Source organism: Taudactylus pleione, unplaced genomic scaffold, assembly GCF_031769625.1.
Source record: "Taudactylus pleione unplaced genomic scaffold, aTauple2 ptg000015l, whole genome shotgun sequence".
NCBI classification, from domain to species: Eukaryota; Metazoa; Chordata; class Amphibia; order Anura; family Myobatrachidae; genus Taudactylus; species Taudactylus pleione.
In genome coordinates this window covers 31632379-31656586 of record NW_028284417.1, presented here as the reverse complement: position 1 = coordinate 31656586, position 24208 = coordinate 31632379, and the positions used below count along the sequence as shown (strand labels likewise).

At 44.9% G+C, this 24208-nt stretch overlaps 1 protein-coding gene across 1 annotated transcript; it reads left to right on the top strand.

Annotated features, from left to right (window-relative positions):
• Positions 1–892: 892 nt before the first annotated feature.
• Positions 893–23431, top strand: NDUFAF4 (NADH:ubiquinone oxidoreductase complex assembly factor 4). Its single transcript, XM_088472130.1, has 3 exons — positions 893–1143; positions 6015–6112; positions 21551–23431. Exons 1-3 carry the CDS (start codon positions 984–986, stop codon positions 21845–21847), a joined length of 555 nt encoding a protein of 184 aa, XP_088328256.1. The 5' UTR covers positions 893–983; the 3' UTR covers positions 21848–23431.
• The last annotated feature ends 777 nt before the right edge of the window (positions 23432–24208 follow it).

The window sequence follows — 24208 nt, the reverse complement described above, 5'->3', positions numbered from 1 at the left end:
CCCAAACACAATTGGCCTTGCCCAACAAGATTTTGGGCATTAAATAGGGTGGTAAAATGGGCATGGGCACCAGATTTTATTAAAATGTATAAATTTGCGCCTATGCCCACTTTAATACCCTATTTCATGCCCAAAAACTTGTTGGAGAAGGACAAGTGCAAGTGGGTCATATGTAAGTGACCCCCCCTGTGCATTCCAAGTGTCAAATTTGTTTCCCAAGGTTAGTTAATCCTTGCACACTACAGCTACTTATTGAAATGTATTAATTTGTGACTGTGCCCACTTTACCACCCAATTTCATGCCCAAAAGCTTGTTGGGCAAGGCCAATTGCAAGTGGGCCATATGTAAGTGACCCCCCTCTGCGGATTCCAAGTGTCAAATTTGTTGCCCAAGGCTAGTTAACCCTTGCACAAGTACAGCTACTTATTCAAATATAGAAAATCTGGTCCCTGTGCCCACTTTACCACCCAATTTCATGCCCAAAAGCTTTGTGGTCCAAGCAAAATACGATTGAAATTTGTGTAATAGATACCATATTTTGTTTATTCAATGTAAGCTTATTGATTCTATTTGAAAAAAATGTTTTAATATAACATGTTCTGAATAAGAAGCTGGAAACTGAATAAGAAGCTAACTTCAGCCTCGTATCCCTACCCGGGTTGGATTCCCACTTCCCAGGTCACTGAACCCTGGTTATTTTTCAGGGACCCTTTCGCAATGATGAGCGGCGACTCAGGAATTATTTTGAGAGTGTATAAGAGTAATGAGTGACTGCTGTGATATCTTATGTAACTTGTTACACAGGGACATTTTGGTTATAGCTCTAAATCCTTTTGGTGAATGTAAGTGATGTATTGCACGGCATACGCCATGTACAGAATTCCCCCAAGCTACAGCACACCATGACAGGAAAGAGCTGCGCACACAGGAAGCTGTCATTGCCGCCCCCTCCCTCCCTCCGCGGCATGTGTCGGGCTGCGGCATGCTGGGATCTAGGGCACCAGACATGGGCTCCAAACTTGTCCGCGCTATGAGGAACTTTAACGTGGCTAATAGAGCCGAGCGGCTGCTGGAGAAGGAGAGGCCCAGCGCGGCGCCCCTGCACCCGGCAAGCAAGAAGACGCTGCAGGCGGTTATCTCACGTGAGTGCCCACCCCGGCCCCGAGTTACACGCACGTCTGCCGGGTCCTGCTCTCCGGGCTGGCGTTATCAGCGAGAGTGCGTCTATCAGCCGCACATTAGGGACAGCTGTGAGCCGGCGCACTGTCTGATCTACTCCCAGCATGATACATGGCGACCGAGAGCGTGTCCGGAGATCAGCGGCTGGCTGACAAGCTGCTGATGCCGTGTGTGTGACCTCTGTTATTCACACAGGAACATAAGAGGACACACAGCAGCATTTTTTGCTTCAGATGCGTTCCAGTAACAGGAAGCAGAATCTTGTAGCTACAGTGCATTCTGGGAGTTGTAGTCCTGTGCACGATATGTATGGCTGGAGGTCACCGTCACATGATAGAAGTGACTCTGTGGCTACCTGACTTTGCCTGGGGATCACCTGTTGTAGATTTCCATTGTCAAATTCCTGGGCCATAGTGGTATAAACTATGCAAACCCAAAGCTGCTTATTCTAAAAGCTTAAAATTGACTGTGTGACTGGTTTAGCTTACCTCAGACACAACTTTTTGGGGGCGATTCAATTGTTAGCGCCGGTAGTTTGGGTGCCCTAAATTTGAATTTAGATGTACCCTGTCTAATTGGGCGTGACAAGTGCGATAATGGGACTCCCAAAACAATTGAATTGCTACATTGGGTGCCCAATAATTATCGCATGCTAAAAACAATTGAATTGCTTCCTTTGTACTTCTTGTCCATCTATGATCCATCACCAACTTGGAAACATAAAGTACAGCGTATAAGGGGCAATTCAATTGCTTTTTTAAAGAGCGGTAAAGCTGGATACACACTGGGCGATATATCGGCTGTTCAATTGAATGCGTTGGCGGCTACAGTATGTATCCCCGATATGTCTGTGAACGACGTTCTCAGACATATCACATCTGCTCTGCAGTACAGCAGATGGCCGATATATCTGCAGATATATCGGTGCATCTGGCTGTGTGTGACTGACAGCTCAACTGGGCAGGCAAATTCAAATGCCCGCCCAGTTGTGATGTCAGGGAACACCCAGCGAGCAGCCAACTGGCGGTACTAACAATTGAATTGCCCCTTTTGTGTTTCTCAGTAATAATGTATGTCATACATCATTATCAGTGTTCTCCCCAGAACATTTTTCCATCTGGGTGGCATCAAGAAGTAGCCGGATGGGGGCCTTCGCAATAATAAAATGTTTTAAATCCTGACCTGACCTGATTTAAACTTGAAATAACAATTTATATATTAATTCTCTTCTTCTTAGAAGCCCAGATACTGTCCCCACTTGCAGACTAAACAGAATATATTTTTTATGCATCTCTACAGATACTGGCCCCACTTACAGACTCTCTTTAATCAGTTCAAGTGACTGTTCCCGCCTGAACTTTTATACAGGAAGAGGAATGTTTGCCCTCCAGCCTGACACCTCCCCTGCGCTGTGATGGACACTACCCCCCCCACCCCAATGCCACAACCCCTGCTCAGCACTCACCCCTGCCCCAATGCCGTGTCCCCTGCCCAGCACCTCCCGATGCCGCGTCCCCTGCCCGGGACCTCCCCCCCACCCCAATGCGCCGTGTCACGTCACCTGGAACCATCACTAACATGTCCTTATTGCCAGCAGACACAGAGCCTCCAATGTGAAGAACGTGACGTCACCGCCGCATCCGTGGTATCAAGGACACATTGAGGGTCCATTGCATTGGGGCGGTGCATTGGGACAGGAAGGAAGTGCTGGGCGGTAGGCTCTTTCTGCCAGGCGATACGCTCGCAGAAAACAGCCTGGGGAGAACACTGATTATTGAGAAACATGATGCCCTTTTATACAATGTATTTTATTTATTTTTACAAGAGGATGTATATCATACATCATTATTAAAAAAGCATGAAGCCCTTATATGCTGTATTTTGTTTATTTTTACAAGAAAGTGACAGACCATAGATTGAAAAAAATTATAAAAAAGTTTTGTCTGATGTCGACTAATGGTGCATATCCAGGGTCGGACTGGCCCACAGGGGTACAGGGGAAACCCCCGGTGGGCTCCACTGCCTGAGGGCCCACCCCCTTCTTTAGGGAACAGGTTCCAGACTGTGCACTTGAATTATACTGCACAGACTATTGTGTATTTTCTACAACACATTGCTGTTATTAATCTGGTACATTATCATGCATTCACTAGCAGTATTTACTAACTATATATATATATATATATATATATATATATATATATATATTTAAAGGGGCCCAGATCTCTAAGTATGGGCCCCTATCACTGCATTCCCCTGGTGGGCCCTTCATGCCCCAGTACGACACTGTGCATATCCACTACACGAGAGTGGAACGACTGTACGATTACAACATCGTAATCGGTCAATAGTTAATCAACCTGTGCAGTGGATAATGTACCCACACTGAACGATATGTCATTCAATGCATGCACCCTCCCTCATCCCCGAACATGCACAACCTGTCGGTATCGGCAGGTTGGGCAGTATGTTCAGGCTATGACAGATGCTGGCAACGACCAGCGGGAGCACGCATTGCTGGTCGTTGCCGGCATATTCACTGCAGGATTAATGAATGATAACAATGTCGTAATCGTTCAATTGCTCATTTTTCTCGTGTAGTGGATACGCGCCTTAAAGCTACAGTAGAATTATTAAAGCTTCAAAACTGACAACCTATCAACTTCTGTCTATTATTTTGTAGGATGCAAAAGAAAAATGATAGCTAGAATCTGGTTGCTATGGGCAGCACTATCACTTTTAGAAGCTTTAGTAAATCTACCCCACAATCTTTTAAATCAAAATTGCTACTAAGTCCTATAACTGTACTTGCTTACAGGAGACTCCCAAGTTTTGGAGAGTTCTCCTGGCTCCTGGGAAAGCAGACAGCCCTCCTACATTACATTCCTTTCTCCAGTGAATGAGGGATGTAGTAGTAGTGAAGTGATTTGCAGTGAATCCATTCATCATGGTCCTGCACCCTGAATGTGATGTCACGAATCACACCATCATGTGGCTGGGTTTGTGGTAACGTGATTCATGACACCATGTCCTCCTAGGACAGCAGACACAGCATTGGCATGTCCTTATGCATATTTTCCCTATACATTTCTGTTTTTGACAGCAGTATGTGTACATTCACTGCTGGTTTATTTTCCCAAATGTCATATTTTTTACTAAATTACTTTTAAGATAAACGCATATATTCTGTATATTTTTTTTTTTATATATTTAAAAAATTTTAGTACTTTTCTATATGAGACAAATTTATGTTCATAAATGCATAAAAATATATTGTATGATTGTCCTATCATTAGTGGTATCATTTTGGAAATGTTTTTTGTTTAATTGGCATCTCACCGTTTATTTTTTTAGATGCCCAAATTCTTCAGTGACATGACAGAAAAAAACACATTGAAGCAGTGGAATTAAATATATTTTTCTCAATATAAGAAGTGTTTTCTTCATGAAATATGTAAATGCCTTAAACCAGGGATGGGGAACATTTTTTCTGCTGAGGGCCATTTTGATATATATAACATTAATTGTGGGCGATGTGACATCGCACGGGGCGAGGCCACCATCGCCGGTGATTGCAGCAATGCCCTGAGAATCCTGAGGATGCTCCAGGGAGCTGTAAGGGCAGCGGTGTGAACGTCTGAAACATCCTAAGGATGTTCCAGGTGGCACTGCTGCATACATTCTGGCTGCACGGTGCCATTCTATGCACCCTGCTAGCCAGATGAGGCTAGCAGAAAAGAGCTCTGAGGGCGAGAGCAAATGATTCTGCGGGCCTTATATGACCCCCGGGCCTGAGGTTCCCCATCCCTGCCTTAAACAATAGCAGCTGTGCAAAAATGGGATGTTACAATTCCTTTTAAACTATTTTGAACACACAGAAAAGGAAAACAGTTGTGAATGTAGGCGGTACAGCATATGCTCTGACTGTCTTTCTAAGTTCCTCCAAATACATGTTAGGTGATTAAACAAGCTTGTTCTAAAAATATACTTTATTTGATTGTATATTAGAATGAGTTTTTGGTTACTTAAATTGTATTATTAAATATAAAAATATGTTTTACTATGAACTGTTTACTTTAAGTCGGACAGCAACCCCAGGAACAATATAACCAATTGTATACTTAAGTTCTTTAAAAACTGTATATGTGTAACATTTACCTTATTTACTATTAATTACAATTCAATATGAACTGACTTTTAGCTCAATCATGGCAAATTTCTGTGTAACTAACACTGTAAATAATCTCTAAATAATATAGTAATACAGTAAAGTAGTTAGTAGGATATTACAAAAGCTTATATTTAGAAATAGCCACTTTAATTTTTCTCAGGATCCTCTAGTGACCACTTATTTGACAGAGAGACAAAGAAAAGGCTTTAAAATATAACAACTTTTATATAAAAAAGACAAAATTAATTAGAAAGCAACAATATAGAACTCTATTAGAAATTACAATCTAATGCTAGACATATGTAATCAAATGGGTAATGAGAAGTATTTTTTAAATACACTTCTTTAATATTCTAATACAATTAACAGGATGCTGAATGTGCACATAGTCTCTCATAAATTCCAATCCCTTTCGGAGCTATTGATGAGTCCCAAAAGTTTGACATACTGTAGGTAACGTGTTTAATTTTATGTGCACCATGTTCACAAGTGTTTTTTTTTTTTTACGTGTGCTTTGTGTATAGTATATGAAATGAATTAGTTTATTTGTATTTTTTGACTGCTAGTAAATGATGACTACAGGTAATATTATATTTTTCAGTGAAAATAGAAAAAAATCTGATTTAACCTTTTTATTTCATGTTTTCTATTGCCATTTGTTAGAACACCCTGACATCCAGGATAAAATTCACCACAAGGATGAGGAGCTTTTGTCACGGCTGAAAGACGTTTATGTTGATTCTACAGACCCATTGTCTGAGGTAACCTATGGCAGACGTTCAGTATTACTTTCTCTGTAATGTAATTTAAAAGGGTTCCTCAGCCCTTAATTTGTTTCCTTTTTCAGCACCCTTTTTATACATTCCATATTGATCGCTGCAGTATTTGGCTAGTTATGCTTGTCTATCCAATTATTACTGTACTTGCCATGCTTTCTGTCATCTCCTAGATAAGCAGTATTTGACAGTTTGGCATACCTGCATTTCTAGAGAGCTGCTCTAGCTCATTGGCATATTAAAACCCATTAGTTGTACACCATATTTTTTCCACTTATTGGTGTCTGTCTTTTAGGATTGTTTAATTCCACGTATATTTAAGAGTATTATCATTATTTATTTTCCTGTATGAACTCCTAAATGTCCATAATCGTCACATCTTTTGGCGCTTGAGACACCCAAGGTTTAGCTGCTTATATTTTTATAGCAGAAAACCTAAATTTCCCTTTATAATTAATTTTGCCTAGTGCATAAAGGCAACTCAATGTTTTTTTTTCTTAGATCGCACATACGGTAAGAGTAGTGGTTGTGAACAGATGCCTTTTCAATTTGCATGTGTCAGCTCTATGAACTCCAGACTAAAATGCTGCTTTCCTGCACATAGGGGGTAATTCAGTTGTTTTTTTGGGTGCCCGACGGAGCTATTCAATTATTGCTCCGATCAGGCCGTGAGTTCGTGGGCTCCCAGATTTCTGGGGAGAACACTGGCATTGTATCATATGCCGTAGGGGAGCTTTTTTTCAAAAATGGAACCCTGAGATATGCTCTTAATATCTTTGATGCAATGCAAATAGCACCAAGACAGGAGTACATTCTTGTCAGGTGCCTTGCTGCATTTGGAACAAAGCATTTAACATATTAACTACACTTTTGAAAAGTTAGGGTCATTACAATTCATCTTAAAGCTGCCCACACACACAGCGATATTTTACCCAATCTGGCCGAATCCGACACATTGGAACGACAGATCGTGTAAAATATGGCCAAATCCTGAGTAAATCATGAGTCCCCACTCACGATGCGATGCGCGTCCCCACTGGTCGCACATTGCATCGTCAGATTTGCCGTGCAGTAGGGCAGATCTGACAATCTAGGACGCGATGCACTGTAAAAAGTCTGGATGCAGGGGAGATCGTGTGAAGATTGGATGGACCCCAAATCGTGTGCAGTGCTGCCGGGGACAGTTTCAAGGGAAATCGTACACATCGGCTGATCATGAGCACATCGCTATGTCTGTGGGCACCTCAAGATTCCTGGAGAGTTCTATTTTGAAAGATCACACCTGGGTTAAGGCCCTGAAAAACATCATATAATTATGTAATAAGTTTAATGTCCATGGCATTGTGGGACATAAATTCTGGATAACAAGTGACTAATAGCAGCAAGGTGTGTAGCAATACTGTTGCAGGGATTTTAATGGTAAATCAGTTGCTTATTGGCACACATTATCTACATTTATTTAAGACATCAGGGGCCATATGTAATAGCCCGTGATTTGTGGGGTTCGGCGAGATAATGACTAGATTTAAAATGGCAATTCTTTTAAAGGCACCAGGTTAAGAAAATTATGGTTATTTCTTACTAATTTTAATTGTGGGGATTTTTTTCTAATGGCTATTTAGCCTTCATTAACTTTTTTCATTACTTTGTGATTTTGTTTTGCAATTATCTTTTTCCACAAAAGCAACATCATTTATCACCTGTGTTGCCTTAATTGGTGGCTTGTGTTATAATCCTGCATGTTGTTAATGCTCTCTCTTTGAGGTCCATTATGGACTGCTCTCCTATAGATTTCCCAAGTCACAGTGTGTACTTCATTGAATGGATCTCTGGCTGTTTTCGGTTTAAAAATAATAAATAGGGAAACTTGCAGTTCCTTTTGTCAATTACCATGCTGATTTTGACAAAGGCGACAAACGCCTTTTCTTCCCCTATTTTCCCTGCCTGTCTTATTTCAGAAAGCATTTAACCTTTTTCTCCCAGTTATATAATGTTTTGAATTATTGTTAGAGCTTTTACACCCTCTGCTTTGATTTTTTTTTTTTGTTACATGATTGTTTTACCTTATTATATTTTATGCCAAAAATATACTGGTAGGTTATTTAGCTGTTAGCATTTATTTATATAGTGCCAGCATACTCCGTAGCGATTTACAAACTAGTAACAAACACAGAAATAAGATAAGACAAGGAATTAACAAATATACAAGGCGGTAAGAGGGCACTGCTAACAAGTTTACAATTTTAACACTAATGTGTATATGTGCTCTGAAAACCCACCTGTTCATTAAAGCATACCCTTCCACCACATAACCGTGTCACCAGGTCGCTCTCACTACTGCCTCAGCCATCTCTACCTTGCCTACTTCCTGCACTCAGGTCCCCTTCTACACACTCATGCCTCATGTCATCTGTCTGTTTCACCTTACCCCTAGATTGTAAGCTCCTAGTGCCCATAGTAGGTTGTAAGTACCTTGTGCATGGAATCTGTATAATATGTTGATATGTTAAGATAAAGGGGCAGTTTCAATTTTCTGCAGGTTCTGTGTCGTGTGCTCACAGGCTAAAATTCCACCCATTTCACGGGGCACTTTCATAAACGCACTCCAGATGCCCACACAATTCAATCATAAATGGCAAATAGTCACGCTTAATTCTGTAGTGTGAGACCCATGTGAATTCCATAATAGAGTGGGGAAATCATACTGACCTCTCAAAAAAGTGGCAAATGAGAAAACAGGGCAGTGTAAAAGGCTGATAGTGGCTATAAGCTTATAGTCATAGTGTTCCAGCTATGCTGTTTTAGCGGGGCGCTGCACCCTGCCAAATCTTACAAGGGTAGATTGTACCCTGCCCTTTTCTCGGCGCCCCACTAAAACAATCTGCTTTGAGCCTTCCCCATCCGCGGCCAAGTTGCAGTGTCCAATCACCACCAGGTGAATAGATGCCGTGCGAATGTGCCCTGCACCTCCGTAAGTGCTGGGCATGCCCCCAAGTATGACAAATTGGAGGCGTGTCACAAAGGCACGCCCCCTTTCCCCTGCCAGCGCCCTGCCCACAGTCTAGCGGGAATATAAAAAAATACTAATTCGGGCACAAACCACATAAAATAAAAAATCTATGAATTGTTAATAAATTATTTATCTCGTAGAAAAAGCAGCTCCTAAAAAAGGGATTATGTTCTGATTCCCCTCAAATTCAACCTAAGAAATTACTAGATTAAGTAAGAGATATTAAATGGTTTGAAAAAAACAATATATGGATTAACTGATACAGAAGGAGCGCTTAATAAAAAGTATAAATTAATTACATATAAGCATCACACTGAATGAATATATAAAATCAACAATAAAATAAATTACATTATACAGTGCAATTGATCAGGACAGGCTATCAAAAATATTGTAACTATCCATACAGAACTTAATAACCACGTGTACATATATTTTATCTCTTTGTTATTGGACTCTTATGCTTCTGCAGTAGGTGTCCATACATAAGAATATAGTATTGTCTGTGGAATAAAGAACTGGATATCTGCTCCAAAGTGCAAGTCTTTTGACCCTCCTGTTGAATAGCGGTCAATAAGAGAAAAACATATTTTTGTAAGAGCTCATACACCAAAAAAGATATTTAGCTTGTAATAATAACGAAAATATATATATATAAATAGTATTTGGCAACAGAGTCCTGATTCATTCAGGATGACCTCCAAATGGGTGTAAGCCAATGTTGTAATCCACTGCTATCACGTAATAATAAAGATGCAGTCTTTTATAGTGTGCACACTTTACTGATTTAGGAGCTGCTTACCACCGGCAACTTGCAGGGATCCCTTCAGCATCAAAATTAAATATCCGGTTCTGGTAGTCCCTGTAGCCTGGATCAAACAGAGGGTCCAATCGTGTAGGCAGTATAGTGCTCATTGTTGCCAGCTGTCACCCACAGCTATTTCCTGCATTTAGTGTCTTTCCCTGCACGAGCAGTGGTTCCTAGAGCAGCTCTCCAAAGGATGGATGGTTCGTAGCCTATCACAGCACAACCCTTACGCGTTTCTCCTCCAGGTGTAAATCTTAGAACCAGAACGTTGACTTTACCTATAAAAGCTCCCTTTCCCATAAAGCTTTATAACCTTACCGGTACTCTGATGCCATCAGGGCTTCTGTGTGAGTATTAAGAACTTGTTAAAGCTAATGCATATTCTGGTATAACAGGACTGCTAAAGGTTAGACAGTATTCCTATACTTAATGTCAGTATAAAACAATATATACATGGTATCGATGGTAATGTACTAGATCTCAAAGTAGTTAATGGGTGACTGTAATTACAACCTGATAATATTAACACACTTCTAAACAGAAGTAAAATGCACATATTTTTCACATAAACAAATAGAGTATTTCCAGAACAATCTGATCTTGCAGATATTAAATATCAGGGAAACAGTTAAGATAACTGTATAACAATGTACAAAAAAGGTGTGATATATTTTGTGGACATGAGAATGTTGACCTGTCAACATGCAACGTGTCGACATACTTGGCATGTCAACATTTACCACGTCAACATTCGCCATATTGACACTGATGAAATGTTAACATGATTAGAATGTCAACAAAACATCCCTGGTGGTCTAGTGGTGACTGGTCCGGCGGCTCTGGCAGTGTCTTCCTGGTCCAGCAGTCAGCTGATAAGGACTTCCGGTGGTGAGTATATGGCTAATCCTAACCCCTCCACCTAGTGTCTAACCCTCCACTGCCAGTCCGTGCAGAATGTCGACATTTCACATGCTGGTATGTTCAATGTCAACATTTTAACAATGTCGACATGCATATCGACATTGTAAATGTTGACATAATGACTACATCCCGTACAAAAAGGGATGAGGCAGAATTAAAACAAAAGTGAAGTCAAGGCAGGCGGCAAAAACAAGCAGTGGTCAAAACACAAAAGCAGATCTATATAACTGTATCCTAGGGCAAGGAAGCACATGAGAGTCTGAAGCTATCACCAGCAGTCTAGTTTGACTCATTGCCGATTTAAATTACAGTACCCCAGTGAGAGACAGCCCACAGAGAAGTGTGTACTGAGAAATTGTGTACAGTCATGATAGCTGTAGTGCATAATGATTAGAGTCCCAATTGCTAGACAACCAGCCAATGGGCCTCTCACTATTTACGAATAAAATTGATGCAGATAAAAACTGTCATTACGTTGGAATGCCATGACAGTTACTAAGAGGAGAGAGGTGGGGAGAAAATATTGGGGAGAGATGAAGAGAGGGAGGTTGGAGACCAAATTAAATAAAATATATAAAAATAAATAAAGGGTGGGCATTACAGCTAGTAATGCATAATATGATTTTGATCTGATCATTGTCAGCATGTTGATATAACACTTGTGGCCTATTTCGGAGGATCTCTGTATGGATACAAATTGTGATCTTTTGTTACAGCGCATGCACAGACGTGAATTTATGCATCTGCGTATGTCTGTACTGTTTTGAGTCAGACCGAACGTGCTCAAATTTGTTTGTGAAACTGGGCATTTCTGTGCGGTGACTATGCGAGTGCACGGAATCGCCCCGTCTTGTGGCAGTGTCATGGGAGTGCATGTAAAGCTTGGTGCGATTCTGTGTCCTATGTACAGAGAAGGGAATCCTTTTTACTTATGGAACTTTTGCACTTAGCATGGGGCTGGTGCAAGTGCATATACTAATGATGACTGTTGCGGCAACTGGTGTAAAATCAAGGGGCGGTGCAGCTTCCCGTTTACAGACGCACCGATCCATGCATTAAGCCAGTGGTTCCCAAACTTTCTTATATCACAGCACTCTGGAGTATCAGCAATTTTGTCACAGCAACCCTAGGCGATAGGTTTCTTAATTGAGAAATTCAGCAAAAATTATTCAACTAAGGGGTAAATTTACTAAAGTGAAAGTTTTTAGAAGTGAGTTTAAAAAGTGACGTTGCCCATAGCAACCTATCAGATTCTACTTAACATTTTAACTAGCTCCTTCTGGAAGATAATATTTAGAATCTGACTGGTTGCTATGGGCAACATCACTTTTTAAACTGACTTCTGAAAACTCTCACTTTAGTAAATTTACCCCTAAGTGAATTGTGCTTGCCTGTTATCCCTAGGTTCAGTTATATGGTGGTGCACTGAGTTGTGCTTCTGTTTGCTCATATATTTCATGCTTGAAAGCCACTAGCACTGCTTTTGCTTATCACATTGACCATAAGTAATTTGATTTAGTCCTGGAACACCAACCCATGACACCTCTGCCAGTGCCCCCAGTTTGGGAAGCATTGGATTAGCCCTATGGATTCTTACATTAGCGTAAGGTAGTAAATCAGACTCCCACAGCTGCCTGCACTTACAACTACACTTTGCGTGTGACTTAGAATCAGCCCCGTCATGTGCAAATTTTGACACCATGAAGGAAATGTCTCACACTTTCTAAAGAGTGGAGAAGTTGCCCATAGCAACCTGTCTGCTTCTAACTAGCATTTATCAAGTACATTCTAAAATGATAGGTAAAAGCTGTTTGGTTGTTATGGGCAACTTCTCTTTAGAAGGCTTGATGCATCTCCGCCAAAGTCTCATAAAGGTTTTCTCTTCACCCTGAAGTCTGTTAATGCAGCTGTTGTGACTCGGAACAGAATTAAGAGGTTCTATGGAGCTTTAATGAAGTGAGAGGCACATATGCACTTTTACTGCATGAGCTGCATTCTATGCATTGGTGATTTTGGCCTTGAGGGCTGTTAGTTTTTAGGGCCACCAGTAAAACGGCTTATGCAAAAAGAAGTTTATTTCTGTATTTGTGGAGTTTGTATGTTCTTCTCCTGTCTGCGAGGGTTTCCTCAAAGTGCTCCGATTTTCTCCCATTCTCCAAAAACATACTGGTTGGTTAATTGTCTTCTGACAGAAATGTACTCTAATGTGTATGTGTGTTCTTGTGGTAGGGAGTATAGATTGTAAGCTCCACTGGTGTAGGGACTGATGTGAAGATTTAAATATTCTGTGTAAAGTGCGGTGTAATATGTGTGTACTATATAAATAACTGGTAATAAAAAATTAAATAAATCTGCCATACAACCATTTACACAGCTGCTGAAAAAATAACTTGACTACTATAGGGCTTTTTATGCAGGGTCTTTCCATCCAGAAGAAAAAGCGCGCAGGAAAAGGCTTATTTCTATAATCAATGCAAGTTTACAGACATGAGGGGCATTTTTAATTATCCCCAATGTTGGGTTGCCTCATCCTTCCTTATGGTGGTCCAACATCATTCATTATATTTTGCACTGCTATGGGGGTAAAATGAGCAATGTTGCTGTCACAATGCAGTGCAGCTATTATGAGTCCCCATGCAGTTCCGACAGCACATCGCCCGCATTGCTCTTTATAAAATTAATGGAGTGCATCAGATGTAGGATTAAATATGGGATGCAGTTTATAGACCAGCAGACTAAATGCCGCCGGTCTATATCCCGACAGGAGCAGCGCGACGGGGAACTTAAGATAGGCGTCACAAACCGACCGACGCTGGAATGCAGAAGGACTACAGCTCGAATGAGGCAAGTCAGGGGCGTCCTTAGCGTTAGCCGTGGGGGAGGGAGGGTTAGGTTTAGGGAGTGTTTAGCGGGGTTAGGGTTGGGTTTTTCTGGGGGGGAGATTAGGGTTAGGCACACCTAGGGGGGAGGGTTAGGGTTAGGCACCCCAGGGGGTAGGTTGGGTTTAGGGTGCAGGAAGGGGGGGGTTAGGTTTAAGCACCCCCGGGGGGGGTCTTAGGGTTAGGCACCGCCCCAGTAGTTTTAGGGTTAGGCACCCCTAAGGGAGGGTTATGGGGGAGAGGGGAGGGTTAGGGTACTTACCAGCCAGCGTCGGGATCTCCTACTGTCGGGCTTCTCCTGTCAGTATTTCATACCGATCACTTAGATATTTATCATTGCTAGGGGATGATTCAGTTGCTCCACATTTTTCCACCTATTGTGGCAAGCAGATTCTGCCTACACCTTTTATAAGCTGCAAGCAGACTCTGCCTCCTGGCGTTGACCCTCTCTTGTGTCTTCCGCACATAATTGAATCTGCCTCTTAAATCATGCAATTAGATCATGGTTTAGTGAGATGTTTGTGCCTAATTTGAAAAGTTTAAAGGGCTTCTAGTGGTAGTGTATAATATGAATTTGCCTTTTTTGACTGTAAGGCCAGGTTAATAGAATTTGTGCTTGGTTTAAGTGATGTGACTATGTTGTAAGTGAATTTAATGCTGTATTGAATGATAAATCCATTTTTATGCAGGGATGGGTTGGGTACATTATCAGATATGAGTTTAAGTATACCTAACGTATTGGGTCTATTCAGTAGTTACAGTTTTTCTATACATAAACTAACAAGTAGATCTTACAGCACTGAGTATGGTAATGTTGCTGTGTAGGGGGGTCTGCATGGTGTGCATTAACATAGTGTAGACAGTTATGATGTCAACATGGTTAAAATGTCGACACCTGGAATTGTCGCTATTGATAGAATATCGACATATGAAATGTTAACTTTGTCAACATGTTATTAAGATTAGTGGGATGTACTCGGCATCCCGATAGTCAGAATCCCGACGCTCACAATACTGCCGGCAGGATCCCGACGGGTTAGAATGCCGACAACTTCTAACGGAAAGTATAAGGGGGAGGTTTAGAGTATGTCTGCAGGATGGGAAGGTCAGGGTTAGGCTGCGGGAGGGGTGGATTATGATTAAGGTAAAGCTGGGTACACCCTAGACTACGGCAGATGCGACTGGTCAATATATTGGGCTGTCCATACACACTGCGCGATCTGGTCACGAATGCCCGATATATCGGCCGCCAGATCTTCAGTTGGCCTTCACTGCAGGCAGATCTGAAGATGCAACGAACGACGTGCGGGAGCACACAATGGTACTTACACGATAGGTGATGTGGACGATTTGTCCAAAAACCACAAATCGTCCAATATATCGTCTAGTGTATACCCAGCTTTAGGGTAGCGTGAAAATATTTACCGAGATTCACCGGCATTTTTACTATCAGGATCCTGCTGTTGGCATTCTGACCATCGGGATGCCGTGCCCAACCCGGATTAGCATTATGGTTAGGATTACCTTTAGGTTCAGTGGCTAGGGATAGATTTACCTGAAAACAACATTGTCGATATTCTGACCATGTTGATATTTTATCAGTGTCAATGTGGTCACTATCAACATAACTATTTTACATTTTCTTGTCGAACATAACGGACCTGTGTGCAGGTTTGTCATAAGATAATGAAAAGCTATAACACAGCACAATAACAACCAGAATAGACTAAATGTTGTGTTAAAGTGACGTAGTATTTTTTCTACTTCAGGGTCCATAGGGTATCCACAGGATACCTTTGGGTATAGGTGTGACGTCAGTCGCAGGGCACCAAAGAGTTAAGCTTTCAGCCTCCCAGGATGCACTAGGTCCCCCTCCTATACCCCGCCCCCGGGCCAAGGCACCTCAGTTTAGTTTGGTGCCCGGCCGGAGTCGGGTGCACCTGTTGGAGTGGGGGCTAGAAGAGCCCCTGAAGCTTTTTCTTCATGCAGCTGTGGCTGCACATCTGGATGAACAGCATGGACAGTCAGTCCTGACGTCCATGCTGTCTTCCCTACACCCCGCCGGTACCAGAACGCCGGTACTGATCCGGGGATGCTGGTGGGCGTCTGGGGTCACAGCTAGCGGTGACCCCAGATGCTCCGGACCATGGCCGGATTCAAGGGGGACAGAGGTAAGCAGCGGGGTCCCGCGGTGGGTCCCCGCTGATCACATGGTCCTAAGTCCCCAGGCAGGGGGCTCCCTGGGGACTGGCTGCAGCGTGGAGCCAGGCGACCAACCTGCGCTTCCACTACCCCCTGGGACAGCGGACCGCAGCAGAGCGGTAGCGCTGCGGCGTCCCAGGGGTTAAATGCATGCCAGGGGAGCGCGCCTTCCCTGTCTCACAGCCGGCGCCTCCCCCGCTGCACACAGCCCTCTCTGCACTGTGCTGACTGGTCCTGTGTCAGCGCTCCTCCCCCAGGCCAGCTTCTCTCTGCTCCTCGGCGGCCATCTTCTCTCGCATGGTGAACGCTGCTGGAAGTCTGGAAGGAAGCATCGTGGTCTGGGTCCCCCCGCATACCTCTCCTCCGCTGTGGCTCAGGTCTGTGTATGCAGCGCTGTGTCCTACCAGGCCCTGTGTCTGTGTAGTTGAGTGATCAGCGCTGTTAGTGCAGGAATTGTTATTTCTCTGCATTGTATGTGACTGTGCTAGCGCTGCCTGTAACTATTCTTCTCTAAACTGTCAGCTTTATTACTGTCCCTGTTCTTTCTGCTAAAGCCCTTGCGGTGCGGTGCTGCAGGGTGGTCTCTCGCCTATTTAATACTTAATTGGTGAGAGAGGTCACATACGTGGTGCCATCATGTCTGAAAGTGATTTTCCCCTCCGGCTACAGTGTACCACGTGCAAAGTACCGTTAGCGGAGGGGGAGGGTAGCGCGGAGGGCCTTTGCCGGCAGTGTTTGTCCATGGCGCGGCCTATTACGGTTACAGCACCGGTACAGGAGCCGCCCTGGGCTTGTTTCGCTCAGGCGTTAACAGCTTTAGTGGGCCAGTTAGCTCCGCAGCCCGCGTTTACTCCGATGGGTTTGTCCCAGCAGTCTGTGGTGTCGTCACCCATGCAGGGGTTCCCACGACAATTGGTGGTACCCCACAGTCTCCCTATTTCCCCGCTCCCGGGTTCTCAGGAGCCAGCGTGGGTTAACTCCCTGACGAGTTCTTTACAGCACTTGTCGGATGTGTTGCAAGGGGAGTCTGTGATGCGGCCTCATAAAAGGCCGGTGGCGTCTCTGTCCGCTCCTTATGAGGATGACGAAGGGACGTCTGATGATGGGGAGATTCTGGATCCTTACGATCAGGAACCTTTCCATACTAAGGACGCTGATGCTAAGTCCAAAGTATATATTCCTGGACTTATTCGGGCGGTCCGCACAGCCTTGGTGATTGAGGACGAAGTTCCCCCAGCGGCTAAATCTAAGTATGCCTTTTTCAAAGATGTGAAGGGCGATGCCACAGTCTTTCCTCTTTCGGGTCAGTTGGTGGACCATTTAGAGGAGGCGTGGAAACAACCTGGCAAAAGATACCAGCCGCAGAGACGCCTGGCGGTGGCTTATCCGTTCGCGGATAATTATTTTGCTAAGTGTGAATCCCCTCCACAGGTGGATTCTCACGTGACCCGTCTTGTCCGTAGTGCCACATTGCCGATGCCATCCATGTCCTCCCTTAAGGATGCTACGGACCGCAAGGTAGAAATCTGCCTGAAGTCCGCTTATTCCCTTGCAGGGGGGGCAGCACGGCCGGCTATGGCCATTTGCTGGGTTGCCAGAGCGATAGAGCGCTGGGCGGATTCATTAGAGGCTTCTTTTGAATCCGACTGTCCGGCCGAACAAGCGGAGTTGTTTGGCAATCTCCGTGATTCGGCCACCTACATCAACGAGGCGGCTCTAGACATTAGTACTCTGGTGTCTAGAATTTCTTCAGCAGCGGTAGCTGCTCGTCGCACCTTGTGGCTGCGATCCTGGAAGGCGGACGCAGATCCAAGAAAGGTCTGGAAGCGTTGCCGTTTACCGGAGAAGTTCTCTTCGGTCCGGATCTGGATAAGATTGTGGCCACGCTGGCGGCAGCCAAATCTGCTTGTCTCCCGTCGGCCGCTGCTCCTTCTGGTTCTGGACCATCGTCCTTTCGGTCATCTAGGGCCCAGGGCAGGCCCAAACCACAGTCGTTTCCTCGACAGGCTGGCCCTAAGAAATCGGTCAAGCCCCGGAAACAGGCATGGAGTACCAGACGTCCGGCCCCCAAGCCAGATGACAAGCCTGCGGCCTGACGGTCCGGGTCTCCCCTTGGGGGATCCCAGGGTGGGAGGCCGCCTGCTGCAGTTCTCCCGGTGTTGGTCGTTCACTACGACAGACACTTGGGTTCTGGAGGTGGTCTCTCACGGGTACGCCCTCTCCTTCCGGCACAGACCCCCGGCTCGATTCTTCACCACGGGTCTACCATCAGACCGGAACAAGGCTACGGAGCTGCGGAAGGTATTGCACACTATGCTCCAGGCTGGAGTTATAGTGCCTGTTCCATTCTCCCAGAGGGGCCAGGGTTTCTATTCAAATCTATTTTTGGTACAGAAACCCAATGGGTCATATCGTCCGATTCTCAACCTCAAAGCACTCAACAAGTCTTTGCGGGTCCCGAAGTTTCGGATGGAGACCCTACGGTCCATCATTCTGGCGCTGGAACCTGGGGACTACATGGTGTCATTGGACATACAGGACGCTATGGCGGTCATGGCGGCTTCTCTGCGGCTGCAAGGAGTCCGCATGTTGCCGTACTTGGACGACCTGTTATTGGTGGCAGGATCTCCAGAGCTCCTGTTACACCACTTGGACCTGACCATTGCACTGCTGCAACGGCACGGCTGGCTAATCAACTGGCAGAAGTCCACTCTAATCCCGTCTCGGAGGATTCTGCATCTTGGAGCCTTATTGGACTCGGGACAGCAAAGGATCTTCGTGACGGAGGACAAGATCTCTGCTTTACAGTCAGGGGTGCGCAGTTGTCTGCACAGCCGCCGGGTGTCCTTACACTCGGCGATGAGGTTACTGGGCTCCATGGTGTCGGTGTTCGACATGGTGGAATACGCCCAGTTTCACTCCAGACCTCTGCAGCACCTGATCCTGTCCTAGTGGAACGGGCTGCCTCAGTCTCTGAAGTTCCAGACGATTGTGCTCACCCCGGAGGTTCGCCTGTCCCTTGCGTGGTGGTTAAAGACGACCCACCTCAACAAGGGACGTCCGTTCTGGGTTCCAAATTGGGTCCTGTTGACAACGGACGCCAGTCTTCGGGGCTGGGGAGCAGTTTCGGGTCCACACTTGTTCCAGGGCAGGTGGACACCGACAGAAGCGGAGCTTCCAATAAATATCTTGGAACTCCGTGCGGTCTTCAATGCTCTCCTGCAGGCACAGCGGTTTCTCCAGGGTCACCCGGTGCAGGTCCAGTCGGACAATGCTACCACCGTGGCCTACATAAACAGGCAAGGAGGAACTCGCAGTCGGGCGGCTCTCGTAGAGGTCTCTCGGATCCTGGTTTGGGCGGAGCGCAATCTTCCGGCCATATCAGCGGTCTTCATCCCGGGAGTGCTAAATTGGGAGGCGGACTTTCTAAGTCGCCAGGACGATCATCCAGGGGAATGGTCCCTGCACCCGGACGTTTTTCAACTACTGGTGGACAGGTGGGGTCTTCCAGAAATCGACCTCATGGCGTCCCGGCACAACAACAAGTTGCCGGTGTACCGGTCTCGCACAAGAGACGAAGGGGCGTCTCTGGTGGATGCTCTGTCCGTCCGGTGGACGTTCAGGTTCGCATACCTGTTCCCTCCGGTCTCCCTTCTTCCACGGGTAATCCGGAAATTCAAACAGGAAGGAGGGACGCTCCTGTTGATAGCTCCCGCGTGGCCCAGACGGCACTGGTTCTCTGACCTTCAGGGTCTGTCCGTGGACAGTCCTCTGCGGTTGCCGCTACGACCGGACCTTCTGTCTCAGGGTCCTTGTCTTCACCCGGACCTGACTCGGCTGTCTTTGGCGGCGTGGCTGTTGAGACGGCCATGCTGAGGTCCTGGGGGTTTGCCAGCTCTGTGGTGCGTACCATGTTACGAGCTCGGAAACCGTCTTCCGCGAGGATATACCATCGCGTGTGGCATACGTTCTTCCAGTGGTGTCGACCGAGAGGTTATGCACCGCGGGAGTTTCGTCTGTCTCGGATTCTCGCCTTCCTGCAAGCGGGACTAGATCATGGGCTTCGCCTTGCTTCTTTGAAGGTACAGGTTTCGGCCCTATCTGTCTGGTTTCACCGTAGGATTGCTACAATCCCGGATGTGCGCACCTTTATGCAAGGTGTTCTCCGTATTCAGCCGCCCTTTGTTCCACCTGTGGCGCCTTGGGATTTGGCTGTGGTCCTGAGGGCTCTCCAAGGACCGCCGTTTGAACCACTGGGCTCAGTGGATATTAAATGGCTAACAGCTAAGACTGTTTTCCTTCTGGCCGTTGCTTCAGCCAGACGTGTTTCTGAGTTAGGGGCTCTTTCTTGTAGACCCCCTTTCTTGGTTTTTCATGGGAACAGGGCAGTGCTCCGCACTCGGCCCGAGTTTCTTCCCAAAGTTGTTTCCCAGTTTCATGTTAACGAGGAAATAGTTGTTCCGGCCTTTAACTCACCGGGTCTTTCCGTGGGTGAGGCCTCTTTGGATGTTGTGCGGGCCTTAAGGACTTATGTTGACCGCACTTCTTTGTTTAGGAAGTCGGACGCTTTGTTGTCCTCTATGGCTTCTGTAAAAAGGGTTGGCCTGCTTCAAAGCAAACTTTGGCAGCCTGGATCCGTATGGCTATTTCTGAAGCTTATCTTCATGAAGGCCTACCGGTCCCTCCTTCTCTGAAGGCTCATTCCACTAGGTCTGTGGGTCCTTCGTGGGCAGCTCGACGTGGTGCCTCGGCAGTTCAGATCTGCAAGGCTGCTACGTGGTCTTCTGTCCATACCTTCGTGAGGTATTACAGGTTTGACACCTTCGCCTCTCAGGATGCTTCCTTCGGGCGGCGGATTCTCCTTTCTGCACAGGAGCGTCCCCACCCTTAAAGGATACTGCTTTGGGACATCCCCAAGGTATCCTGTGGATACCCTATGGACCCTGAAGTAGAAAATATGAGATATGGTAAGAACTTACCCTTGTTATCTCTATTTCTACGAAGTCCATAGGGTTCCACAGGACTCCCGCCCTGTCGCACCTGTGCTGCAGATGGGCTTTGCTCTGGTCACCGGTTTTCCGTCTCCCTCTGGTGAGAATGTGATTCTTGTATGTGTCCAGATCTTTGTTCTCTCTCTCTTCCTTCTCCTCCTCCGGCCTATGGCTTGGTAACTAACTGAGGTGCCTTGGCCCGGGGGCGGGGTATAGGAGGGGGACCTAGTGCATCCTGGGAGGCTGAAAGCTTAACTCTTTGGTGCCCTGCGACTGACGTCACACCTATACCCCAAGGTATCCTGTGGAACCCTATGGACTTCGTAGAAATAGAGATAACAAGGGTAAGTTCTTACCATATCTCATATTATTTAATGTTGGCTAAGTTTTAATGTAATTTGTGGGTTGAGCAACTCTTGTCTCTTTTATGTACTGCTTAATCTGGACAGTGCTGAGGAATATGGTGCTTTATAAAGAAATAGTATACTACAGATTTGGTTGGCATTAAGCTAAAATGGAAACATCAGTGGCTGATTATGTGATTTAATGATTCTTGCTATTATTGAATTTCTTGCTAACATTTAACATGTTTTCCTCCTTGTTTTAAAAAAGGTAAAACATGAAGTTCAGGTAAATGAGCAAGGAGAGTTCAGGCTTCCAAAGCAGGTACTGAAGAATGTGGCTTATGGAATTGATGTGGACAGAGTTCAGAAAGGAAACATTGCTTTTGTTGAGGCTTTGACAATTTTGCACAATTACAAACAATCCCCAAAATCTTGGACGGAAGAGAGAATAGCAGAAGAGTACGGCCTAAGTATGAAGGACACGCAGTCCATGCTGGAATATTTTAGACCTTTTGATATGACAATCATTCCACAAAAAGATAAAAAACAAATCACTGAACAATAGGACTGCTACATTACATGCTATGTGGAAGGTATAACGTAATATTGTTGTCTGCATTTGTGACTGTACATTTTTATTTGAGTAATGAAAATGTTGTTTTGAAAGTAAATATATGGCTATAGATCTTAGGATTTACTTAACATAAAAAACAATCTCTGCCTAATTTCAGCTTTTATATTGCATTGATAACATTTTTACTGTCAAGTAGTTGTCATGTACAATAGACTACCATCCATTTCAGCAATGAAAACATATATTTATGCGCCTGATTCTGAGTCGCACGCAATACTGATATTCACACAAATGGTCAATGTATTTCAACTGCGCATATGTCTAAGTCGCTAAAAAGTTGCACGGTGCATGCGTCCCAGAATGTGAATGCAGAGAGGCAAAGTAGTGATTAAGTCACTATTGGGTGTTTCTGTGCGGGAACGGGGAGGTGGCTACTCAGATACACGAATATGTATCATCTTATAAGCATGTTATGAGAGTATTGTGGGTATGACTGGTTTGCAAAGTCGGGGCCTAAATCAAAGATGGACGGCATTGCAAAGCCGCACACCAGCGGCATATGCATATGTGCATATGCATCGCAGTACGCGAACCAGTGCGCGAGATCGTGAAGCGTTCGCTTGCTTTGCATAGACTGTCCAGCAGAGTGAGTGACTGGCAAAGCCGTTTCTGGGTGGTGACATAGGCTGGCCATTAAAAACGGGGGAGTGGAGGTGCGAACGCAGGCGTGCCTGAGCATCTCAGCGGCATTTCAGAGGCGTGCATAATTTAGAGCCAGCGTCATAGTACATGTCACCTGGCTGGTTTTTACACTGAAGTGCTCGCAGTGCCTGCGGTAGAGTATGGTCAGCCACAAGCGATGTGATTGCATCCGATGGTACTTGATGTTACTGATGACTGCATACACTTCCTGGAGATGACGTGCGCAAGTGGGCGTCTGCATACACAAAGCGATCACACGCCAACACGTAGTGGGTGTGCTAATGCCTTGTGCGATCGCCTGCCTTCCCAAATTTGCATACGGATCGAGCGAGTGGGTCTGAATGAGGTCCCTCGTGCGGTATCGCAGAGCCTTTTCTGCATATGCGCAAAACTGATCTTGTGCAAGCGCAGACCACTTACCATCGGAGATGTGCGCTCACCATCTGGTTAGCATACATCTCTGAATCAGGCCCTCAGACGCTTAATTGCATTGGAGGCCATTCTCTGTTGGAGAATCTGCACCTAGCATGGGGCTGATGCAAGTTTCGATGATGCTTCTGATGGTAAGGTCTAAAGACACACCAAGCAGGATTGTCACTTCTGAAGACAAAGTGGGTGTCCCTGGCCTTGCTCTCATTCAGACACACACTTGTACACCAGGGAAGGTTGTGTACTGACATTAGCTTAAAGTCGTGACAACTTCAAAATACTGTATGCTAAAGCGGTCGCAACAGCTTGCGTCTCTGAAAATAATAATGCAAAATCCCCTGTGACCTGTACACATCACTGAAAACTTCAGTTCATAGAGTACAATGTCCTCCGATTTATAAGCCCACTGTATTGGTGTCGCACAACTTACTACTTTTTTTTACTCACATCCAGGGGTAAATTTACTAAGATGGGAGTTCTATTTAAGAAGTGATGTTGCCAATAGCAACCAATCAGATTCTACTTCTCATTTATCTAGCACCTTCTAGAAGATAATACCTGGAATCTGATTGGTTGCTATGGGCAACATCACTTCTTAAATAGAACTCACATCTTAGTAAATTTACCCTCCTGTCTCTATTCCAGGGGAGATGTATCAACCTTCTAAATAGGACAGTTGTAGAAATTACCCTTAGCAACCAATCAGCTTCTACCAATCATTTTGTGAAATGTATTTGATTCAGTGGTTCTCAAACTCTGTCCTCAGGACCCCACACAGGTGACGTTTTCCAGGTCACCCACCAGATGAACAGGTGTAGTCCTTACTAACACATTTTAAAAGATCCACAAGTGGAGCGAATTATTTCACTTGTGATTTTGTGAGGAGACTTGAACCGTTTGGGGTCCTGAGGACCGAGTTTGAGAACTTGTGTGATAGATGATAGCTAGTACTGATTGGTTGTTAAGGCCAACGTCTACACTTTCAATTTAGAAGATTTGATACATCTCACCATTTCTGTAGCATCCACTATAGAAATCTTGTCAGAATGTGCCTATTACTTACTGAGTTGGTATGTCTTCAAACGTCAACGCACTTACATGGATATACAAATGAGAACTTCCAGATATTTCCTCATCTGCACAAATACATGGTATAACTTGAAATGATGGATGAAGTCGCACACACATTCAGAAACTTAAATCAACGCTATTCTACAGCAA